General features: G+C 32.6%; 1 protein-coding gene across 1 annotated transcript; it reads left to right on the top strand.

Moving 5' to 3' along the window:
* The first annotated feature begins 2,642 nt into the window (after positions 1-2,642).
* Positions 2,643-10,194, top strand: LOC132754666 (metallophosphoesterase MPPED2-like). The gene is made up of 7 exons (XM_060745321.1): positions 2,643-2,855; positions 3,469-3,651; positions 3,959-4,078; positions 5,167-5,287; positions 7,055-7,170; positions 8,257-8,367; positions 8,990-10,194. The coding sequence occupies exons 1-7, from the start codon at positions 2,705-2,707 to the stop codon at positions 9,154-9,156; spliced, it is 969 nt and encodes a 322-aa protein (XP_060601304.1). The 5' UTR covers positions 2,643-2,704; the 3' UTR covers positions 9,157-10,194.
* The last annotated feature ends 1,371 nt before the right edge of the window (positions 10,195-11,565 follow it).

The raw sequence follows: 11,565 nt of genomic DNA, 5'->3' as shown, positions 1-11,565 counted from the left end.
TGGCAAACTTATTTCAGGCGAAATTTTAAAATAATGTTAACAGCCACAACTGCTGAGTCTTAAAGCCGACGAGGCAACTGGCTGTGTGTTTGCGACATCTCAAGAATAACAAGCAATTATCATAGTATTGCAAGCAATCCATAAGTCCCCTACCGATTAGAACCCCAGCAACATTCTGATGGGCCATTGGCCATTCAATTTTACCAGTGAACGAATGACATGAATGAACTTAAATCTTTTGAGTTCTAAGTTTGTCTATATCACAGTAATGTGTTAAGTTTCCCTGCCTAGTAAGGAAATTATGTTTATACAACCTTGTCATATTATTACTATGTGGGATTTTAAAGTAAATCCTATAAGGAATGAAGAAGTTGGAGTGAAAAATACCAATTTCTCGAAAAAAATCTAAGTTCAAGGTGGACATAATTCTGGAAATAGTCTTGCTAGAGTATTTAACCTTCTCAAAAATGTTGAGTGATAAAAAGAAACATATATATGAAGTTTGAAGTAGATACATTAGGAAATAAAGAAGTTATTTAAAAAAAGAAACATTTTTTTCATAAAAATTCTAAGTTAAAGGGAGGTAATATTGATAATTTTTGTGCTAGAGTTGTAAACCTTGTCACATATGATGTGGTTGATGACCAGAAACTTATATTTAAAGTTTGAAGTAAACACCTTAAGAAATAAAGAACTTATAGAGAAAAAGCTGAAAAATTTAAATCAGAAATCTTGAAATTCAGGCTATTTGTTGCCATAGCAACCAGAATTTTCAACATAGGAAGAAAAGAAAAAGATGTGCATAATCTCCAGACTGCCATCTACCCATATTTCAAGTTTCATAAAAATATTTTAGTACTTTTTGAGTTATCACCGGATCCAGTTTATGTGTTAAATTTGCCATATTTTCAGACTATTTGTTGCCATAGCAACAAGAATTTTCAACATAGGAAGAAAATAAAAAGACGTGCATAATCTCCATACTGCCATCTATCCATATATCAAGTTTCATAAAAATATTTTCAGTACTTTTTGCGTTATCGCGGGATCCAGTTTTGTGGACTGACGGACTGACAGACAGACGGACAGACAGACAGACGGACGGAGGGTAAACCTTATCGCGGGATCCAGTTTTGTGGACGGACGGACTGACAGACAGACGGACAGACAGACGGACGGGGGGTAAACCTAAAGTCCCCTCCGGTTAAACCGGTAGGGGACTAATAAGACCATAGAAGAATTCCTTAAATTTGTTTCTCTGAGTGCATGAGTACTACGGGGGTTGAATTGGCTAATGCTTTCCTTGAAAATCTCAGAACATTAGGTAATGTCTGAAAAAACTGGACAAAATACAAATTTATACCATATAAATGTAGTAATACTTGTAGTAACAAATCTGGTACTACATTAATCATAACAATATTTTAAAGTTCCGTGTTTCCTAGCATAAAATTAGCATGGAGGCCAAATTGTAAAATATTTACACATTTTAAAGACACCGAATTTTGCAGTATAATTCCAAATTTATAAATAAATGTTTGCCGTCCTTTTTCCACATTTCTGTACGTTTTATTTGCCAAATCCAAATAATGTTTGAGCATTGTAAAGCCAACATGAATCATAAAACGGATTGTTAACTGTTGCCTGGGATGGACTACCTAAGAAATCAGTGATATGACGTACGGGGCCTCACATATGTCCGAAGCCCAAGCCGGAACAATGTCCGTTTGTAAATGCACGCCTTGCAGGGACCAATACCGTAACCTGACCTTTGTCCATGCACTTTACCTCTCGTATTTAAGAAATATGATGTTCACAGTGCAGACAGTACCATTTTCTTCCAACAGATCAGCAAAACGTCTGCTTCATCGACACTGATCTAATTGAGTGACCAAGGAGTTGCAGCCAGGGCATTATAAACGAATAAAGTAAAGCAAGTGTTTCATTCATTATGTAGCAATAAATATACACGTAATTATTCTAAAATTTTATTCGATAAAAACTATATATTTTGTTTTAGAACTGTAGTTATATTAGTGGAGGACTTTGCCGCTGATGTCCACACAAAGGCTGCGAATCTGTGCTAAAATTTGACAATTATTTTTACGTTTGTCACATCACAGCACGTAGTTACGGCACTGGTCACCCTGTGCACCATGCTAAATGTTTGTCAAAAAGCTCACGACTTCCTAATAGGTGTCGCAGAAACAAGAGTTGTACAGTCAGCTAGGCAGTTTTGTAACTTTACTCATATGCTATTTACTTCAAGACCTGCTTCACATAAAACAAAAATCATAAAACTTCGTGCTTTACTCCTGATATAAATTCTGATGTAAAACCGTTGCATGCTCGCAAGTCCTGCATAAGCTTATGTAACTCCGAACCACTTTTACAGAACGTGCAGAAACCATGTTTTACCGTGGAGCTAATATACTCAGTAGTACATGTATATCTGTCGTTTTACCGATTTTTTAAAAATTAATTTGAAATGTCATAGAACTTTATTAACATGTATTTAATAAAAGTCTCTGATAATATTTTATATGTTGCTTTTTCTAGTTACATGATGTCCAATATTTGATGTAAGGACAACAGATACAGTACTGTAGTAGTTACTTCCCTTTTATTTAATAACTCCATTTGTATGAAGGCAAACGATTTCTATTTTTACAAATGACCAGCCTGATATCTAATAAAGTCTTAGATGTTTAAACGTTTCCTTAATCCCTTCAACTTATTTTTAAAAGATTTTTCAGGGATGGCATCCGATGGAAGTATTATTGTTCACAAAAACACTAAAAACCCAACTAAAGCTTGGACAGAACTGTCATTGAAACAAACTGTGGACAAGGGAAGTGTTTTAGATATTTTAGTAATATAACTATCTCAATTACGGGTGTCACGGTTAGGAAAAATGCTAACCATTTAAACGGCGACCTAATAACCGTGTTAAACTTTTAAACGACCGTACAAGTCATAAAATCCTTATATGTTGAACATTAACTTTGTTTCTTATCAAAACATGTATGGCATTTGCTCGTATTTTATAGTATACTCTAATAGTAATATGGAGTAACTTGTTACCATTGTTGGGGTACAACTTAAATACAAACAAAAAGAATTTCAAAATAAGATGACGGTTAAAAATAGATAAAGGCAAGGCAAGTATATGTAGGATAAGAAAGAAATGCTCAGTCTGGCTGACAGCCTTATATTGAACATGTTTCCAGCACAGTGACAAAATTTATTTCTGCTTTGACAATAGGAATAGAATGTCTGTGAAATTGGCTAAACTGTTGACAAAGAATTACTAAGGCTTACTCAACTTACTGGTTGGTTGGTAGAATATCAAACTCCTGCCATACAACTAATGAATTATTTTCTAACTTAGAGTTTGAATGGGGAGTGGTGGGTAAACTGTAATTTATATAATTCACTATACTTTCAGCTTGACATTTTTTCAGGTAGTGCCATTAAAGCCTGACACACCCATCACTGAAGATAAATTGAGGGTGGTTTGTATATCAGATACACATTCAAAGATAGAGATACACCCTGAAATTGTCCCAGATGGTGACATTCTGATACACGCAGGAGATTTCACAAATGTTGGACTTGCCAATGAAGTCAAAACCTTTAATGATTTTCTAGGTATGATACGCACTATGTTTAAGATAAATATGAGGTTTATATAATGTACAGTGTATCTCAATGGTTATATTATCCACTATTTATTCTAACAAGTAAGACAAATGAAGTTGAATTCTTTCAGAAATAAAAATTTAAAAAGATATAAAAGTACAGTCATCAGATAATTGAGAAATCAAGTGGAATTAGTTAGCAGTCCCTTGTGAAAAAATTGCAGGTTAGATGGGTTGAATGCCGAGATACCCTACAACCAAAAAACATGTCAAGATGGGCATTTAAACAAGAAAAAAACAATACATGTATTTTGCAGGTACAATGAAGCATCCAGTGAAGATAGTTATAGCCGGGAACCATGATCTAACCTTTGATGATGATATGGTAAAGAATGGAAGGGAAAATCTCAAAAAAATGTTTGGTGTTTCTGAAAAAGGTGGGTTGCAACCAGATCTGTGTCTTCACATCTGTATTTATAATATGACGGTTTATTTTAATACTTGAATTTTAAAATTATTTTGCCATAAGTGGCTGAGGGGTTGCCTTTATTGTTTGAGGCATAATAATTGCAGCCACAATTGACCCCTGGGATTGAATTACAGGAGTCTATGCAACTCTTAGCTGCAGTAGGTGAACTGGTTTTGACCCCTGGTGATGTATTGACCTTTTTTAACACCCAAAATATAGCCATACCCATATTTCCTGTTTCAGCACCTGTTTCCCCTCTTCTTATGCATAGTCATAATGACTATGCATAAGAAGAGGGGAAACATGAGTCATAGAAGAAATACTGATTAATATTTGCTGTTTAGAAGTCACATTATTTATACAGATTTTTTTGACAGGTTATATGTCCAAAAGTAAATGGTTGTGACCTTATATAATCAGATCCACAAGGCAAGGGTTAAATTGCAAACAGACATTTTGTCACCTAACTTAAGCTAAGTGCAATGACGGGATAACACCCATTGAATTATTAAGGAGTTTACCCATTATTGCACTAAGGTGATGATTTATACATGACCAGATAACCTGTCAAATAAATATTTTTAATGAATTTGTAGCAAAGCATAATATCTTCATATGAAGTGAAGATTACTTCAATCATAAATTAACAGCAGCTGTGTATAGTATATTATTAGTTATAAAGATTTTCTGACAGGTTATATGGTTCTATATAGACCTATAATGGTCCTATATAGATGGTTGTTGGGAAATATCACCCATGTCACCAGGCAGGGATTATATTGCAAACAACTGTTTATATATGATGGTCATATAACATGTCAGGAATATTTATAACAAATTTGTAATACAGCAAATTTTCTTTTTTGAGAAAAAAAAGTGAGATCTCATTATGAATTGAGAGCAATTGTGTATGTAAAACTATATCAACCTCTCAATTATTCAATGAAAAGCAATGTTACAAAGTTGCATTATTTTTAAGATTATATAAACATCCCGAGTATCCAATGAAAATTGACGTAACAAACTTGCTGCAATAATATGAATTTTATGATTCAGGTTTTGAGCAGTTGTTGGTAAAATATGGTGTACAGAATGTGAAAGAACTGATGACAAATTGTGTATATCTTGAAGATGCAGGGATAGATGTGTGTGGTGTTTATATATATGGTTCACCATGGTAAGTTTATAGTTATTTCTATCGTAAGTCTTTATTTCAATCTTCTCAGCTGTGTTAAGCCAATCTCCTACGCAGTGATCTCCCCTTATCATTACCATCTCTGCCATCACAAACATTGAAATATCAATATTTGGATATTTATATTTTTTAGCTTTTTAATTTATTTTTCATTATTTTGTATACTTTTGATAATGTTTTGATAAAATATTACGAAAGTAGGTACAAAAAGTTAAAAATAAAACAGAAAGAGAAAAATGTAGTTAGATTTTCTATGTCACGGTCGATATTTACATTTGAATTTAGACGTTACGTCATGTGACTTTCATCATCATGTGAGGTCTGTGAAGGCAGTGATTACAATTCTGCCAAGGGAGGTAATCAGTGTGAGGAGTTTGGTGTTAAGCTAGACTATTTTTTAAAGAATACTGTGAAATTCTCTTAATTTTATGGGCATGAAATTTCATATATTTGTAAAAATCGACAGATTTGTAGGTTCTCTGTTTTGCAGATTTTTTTTTTTTTTGCAAAAAAGTAAAATGCAAGCTATGTAATAAAAAGAATGGTACAGCAGACCAGGGTCTGTCTATTTAAAGACCCTAAGCAGACGTTGAATGTTAAATTTGTAGATTGATTTAACTATAAAAACCACACAAATTAGTGTCCAACAAATAAGAATAATTTTGTAGTAGTTTGGCAATCCAACTGATTATTGTGTCCGCTTTAGTGTATAACTTGATAAAGGTTTCATATGCATAGTATTTCATAAATAACTTAAGATACACACTTAAAAACATCACAGATGTCTTTGGTCATCATATCAGTATATCACATTGAAAGAGTGTAACTCTTATATAAAATTTGATGTGAGTTATACCTCCTTGTGAAATTAATATCCAGGTCAGATTTTTTCATGCTTGATGTATAAAATATAAAATGTTATACATGTCTTTAGGCATATATTTGTAGGTTGCTGAGGATAAAGCATAAATCTCGTATTGATTTGCTCATACTATATCATATATATATTTTTGAGTGTTTGTGGCTAAGTGGTTAAAACTGTTGACTTAAAACCCCTTGCCACTAGCTGCAGATATTTTGAATCCTGCCGGGGACCTTTGATTCTTTCTTGTGAGGGAGCTATCCAGCTAGAATATAAAATGTCTGTGATTCTACCCAGGTGCCACCAGTGCCAAAAATAATTCAAGAAGTGGCATCTTGAGGTCGTCCTCCACCAGTAAAGCTTGAAAGTCCCTATATGACGTTTACAGACCTGGTGTGACTTAAAACACAATAACATTAACAACAAGATACAATAAATTTGGCATATTTCATTCACAACATCACAGTGAACTCTTAATATCTTATTAGCATAGTAAGATTTTTAAACATTTCATAATAGATCTAATAAAATATTTTTGTGACCAAATTTTATTATAATACCAGCCACTTGATATTGTTAAAGCAGCTTCCATGGCCAAGTGGTTATGATTTCAGACTACAATGACTTGTCCCTCATGGGTTTGATTCCCATCAGGGACTTTGGATTTTTCCATGTGAGCTTACTGAAAGTTAGTGTTTCTAATCTAAGGTGTCTACTTGTACCTGAAATAATGCACAGAGGAGCACCTGAGATCTTCCTCCGAAAGTAAAGCTTAAAAGTTGCCATATGGTCTTTACTGTATCAGTGTGAGTTAAAAGCCAAACAAAAGAAAAGATAGCATTAACTAATTTCACTATTCATGTATTTGTTATGGATCTATTGTGTAGGCAACCAAGATTCTGTGACTGGGGATTCAACCTTGACAGAGGGCTGGAGTGTTTAAAGAAATGGAATCTTATACCAGAAAACACTGATATACTAGTGACCCATGGACCACCTATAGGTAGCAACAGACAACTTCTATATTAGTAACAAAATTTAGAGTTGTGTTGGTGCAACATTAAAGTTAAAACTTAACAAAACAAACAAACAAAATTTAGAGAAAAAAAATACTGAAAATATTGTTTTCATTAATTATTTAAAAATCAAAAATATATATTGTAAGAAATTTACGATATTGATGGCAGAACCTGATAAATATAAGTGCAATTCAATTTTTCAGTTTTTAGCTCGACTATTCGCATAATAATCGAGCTAATGCAGTCACCCATTTGTCGGCGTTGGCGTCCCTGTGGTTAAGTTTCTGCATGTAAGCTGGAATATCCATAACTACTAATGGGAATGGATTGAAACTTCACACACTTGTTCTCTTTGATTACCTAAGATGATTGGCACAAGTCCCATAACTCTGATTTGCTTTTTTACATAATTATGCCCCTTTTTCGACTTGGAAATTCTTGGTTAAGTTTTTGTTTGTAAGCTGGTATCTCCATAACTACTGAAGGGAATGGATTGAAACTTCACACACTTGTTCTCTGTGATTATCTAAGATGATTGGCACAAGTCCCATAACTCTGATTTGCTTTTTTACATAATGATGCCCCTTTTTTTGACTTAGAAATTATTGGTTAAGTTTTTTTGGGTAAGCTGGTATCTCCATAACTACTGAAGAGAATGGATTAAAACTTCACACATTTGTTCTCTATGATTATCTATGATTATTGGCACAAGTTCCATAATTCTGATTGGCTTTTTTTCATAATTATGCCCCTTTTTCAACTTTTATGTATTCATAGAGGTAAGCATTATTATACTCAATGAAACACCCTTGTGACAACTTTTCGAATAGTCGAGCGTTGCTGTCCTCCGACAGTTCTTGTTATTTATATAGACTCACGTAATTGTAAAAAAAAATTAAAATTAAGAAATGATATTGGTCTCAGTGGCGTTTACAGGCTATTTAACACTGGTTTTGAATTTTGATACTTAGGAATTGACAACAAAGGCCATATGCCTGAATAGTTAATATTTGTTAAATAGTTTAATATTATTTAATTAAAAGCTTGTTCTTTACTTGTTTTTGTGATAGGTCATGGTGACATGTGTTTTGATGGATTTAGGGCAGGCTGTGTGGAACTTTTGAGCACAATACAGAAAAGAGTGAAGCCAAAATACCATATATTTGGACATATTCATGAAGGCAAGTCAAATAAAAAATGTGTGTGCAATGCGCATTATGCATTAACATTCACAAAAAAGTGATTCATGTGGTAATGGTTATAATAACTGTAAATGTTTGCTGATGAGGCATGATAAGATGCATTTTCCAAGTTCAGGAGTATATTATATCAGAAGTAATAACAAGGGAGAAACTATGTCTGCCCCCTATTACAATCAATGGGGAACAAACTTGAATACACCTGTCAGTTATTATGATGGCAGTGTTATATGTGAATAAGATACACTTTTTCTCTTTTTTCCAGGTTATGATTAAATAATTAATGGCCTCTCAACCTACTTCAGCAATTATTATGTCCACATACCAAAGGGTAAAGGGCTCGAAGGTCAAAGTCACAATGACCTTGCGTGCCAAATCTGTTTCCAACTAATAACTCAACAATCATTTGGCCCACAAACTTAAAAGTTGAATTAGTCTTGGCCAGTACATGACCCCTAATGATTTTGGGTCAAGGGCTCAATGATCAAGGTCAAATTGACCTTGTTTGTCATAACACACAGCATTACATAATCAGTTTCCTTGTGATTTACATAATGTTCATTCACTATATATATGAAAATTAATGTTGTGTCATATTTTCCAGGTTATGGTGTAACTACTGATGGCCACACAACATACATCAATGCATCAACATGTACTTTACGTTACAAACCAGACCATGAACCTATAGTGTTTGACTTTCCTATACCAGAAGGACATGTGAAAGACGAATTACTTAAAATAACTCCACAGAGATTGATAAGGTCTTAACAATAGACAAGTGTCCTCCCCCATTCCCGCCTAATTTCTTCCCTGGTTTGCACCCTGTCTCCAACTCCAGGGTCTGAGATCCTACAAACATAAGATTAGGATTCAACATCATACAATGAAGACTTCGAAATTGTGCTAAACAGAATATCAGTTTTTGTTTATTTCTATTCAAACTGAAATTAAATCTTATATCGTCACCTTGGTGCAGTAACGGGTCAAGTCCTTCTAAATTTAATAGGAGTTAACCAGTTAATGCACTAAGATGACAATATGCAAAAAAAAAATATTAAACACTTGCTGCTGTTACATACTGGAATATCTGGCACTCAAAGCACTGATTAATGGTAACTTGGCAGAGCCTTGTTATTGACCCTCCTGCCAAATATTTTAATCTGCACTGGTAGCTGATGTAAGATTGTTACAAAAATATATTGCTTTATGAAGTGTAACAAATGAACTTTGAACAGCCTATGTGATCTCCTTAATAAAATGTAAATCATTATTGGATGCAATCTTATCAAATTAGCCTCGTACAAAAATTCCATGTCATAGCACTATTGTATTGCATATCAAATCACTATTGTACTATATCTAACCATATTTTAATTTTTCAAGTCCAAGAAAGTCATATTAAATCCTTATTGTACTATAAGTAACAAAGTTTTGTCAAAATGTTACAAATTTAGTGATTCGTAATAAAGATACAAAACTGAATTCTACTGGACAAGAACATAGCTGTCAAACTTATATTGGACGAGGTGCTATGTATGAGTCCAATAGAACTCAGTATTGGACTCGACAACATATAACAGTCCTGGCTTTAATTTTATCAGTCATGAGTATGAATATTTTCACATTGAATCAATATTGTTGAAATGGTAAACGGGTATTTTATGTCTTATATCAGTTGTAATCAAACCAATACAATATTATCACTTGTTGACCTTTGTATATATGTGAATATAATAAATATTACCCAATATTTCATTGTATGTAAATTGAATTAACCTCTTAGCTCTGTGATAAATTTCAACTGTTCATAGTTATTTTTCGTTACTTTTAGTTCAATATTCAATAAAAATTAACGTATTTGATATTATAATGTCAATGTTTGTTATAGATATGTTAGGTAATATCTTATATGAATATTGAACTTAATATTTATAATGAATATAAGGCTAAACATTTCAACTGAATTAAGCAAAATACATGAACTTAATTTCACTTTATTATGTTTATTTTTAATAATTGATATATATATATTGAATACTGTTGTAATGATCAATAAAACATATTTTTTCCATATTCCATACATGTGTATTATCAGTTATTTAATTTTATAATATTTAACACATGTATTAAGTTTCTATTTTAATATACTGTTATATGTATGTTTAAGGTATTAAGCCCCATATTCAATTTAGATTTTAAATATTTAGTTCAATATTAAATTTAAAATATGTAATATTAAATATCAGATTCAATATATGTGTATATCAATGTTTAATATTTAGTTTCATATTCAATATAAACATAAAATATTTAGTTTAAGCAATATACATAAATATTTTTAGCATTAAGTTAGTTTAGTTTATTGCTCTTTGAATACGATTTAAGAACAGTATTTTCACATGACAACAGTTTTAACAAACAGCAAAAGGGTTGAACAGCAAGTTCTAGCATTTAGTAAATATTTGATACATGTATTTAGTTCAATATTCAATTTAATAGTTTAATATTTTCATACAACTATGTTACTAACAACCAAAAAATGCAATGCGTGATATGTTATTGTATAAACTATTCTTTTAGACCTTTTTTTATATGAATTACTTAATAAACTTGCTAAAAAAACTGCGAACAAATTGTTTCCTTTTTATGTATGGTCCTGAACTATTTCTGTATGAGTTATATACCATGGGAGGAGAAAAACATGCAGCCCAACTGGCATCAGAACCTCGGATCCTCAGAATACCATACAGCAAAACTACCAACTTAGCTGTCTTGACAACCCTAACCCTTGCCAAGTTAAACACTATAAATGGACCTGTTGATCTTTTAATCTGATCAATACTTTTCATTATTTAAGGGAAAAATTATAAAATATGAATTGACTGAATAGCAAACACTACAGATCAACATCAGAGGGCACAGCCATGCAGGTTGAGCTTGGTCTCCACTGGTGTCATGGTTAGAATCAGTTGCTGCCAGATAATGGTTTATGCTTTCATCCCTCTGAGTGATTGCTTCCAGGTCTTGAGTGTCAAATTTTTCCACCATTCCTTGATATATATTGCTAGAAGCAGGGTGCCTACATTATTCATGCTAATTGTTATGAACATTTGTAAAGTGTTTTATGTGATTGCACTTAATTTTGTGGGTTTGAAATCAGAATTTTTTGTCAAAAAT

Source organism: Ruditapes philippinarum, unplaced genomic scaffold (genome assembly GCF_026571515.1).
Source record: "Ruditapes philippinarum isolate M1 unplaced genomic scaffold, ASM2657151v2 ctg372_1_1_1_1, whole genome shotgun sequence".
In the NCBI taxonomy this organism is placed as follows: Eukaryota; Metazoa; Mollusca; class Bivalvia; order Venerida; family Veneridae; genus Ruditapes; species Ruditapes philippinarum.
Note: the sequence above shows the minus strand (reverse complement) of the source record. Positions and strands in the feature narration are given on the sequence as shown.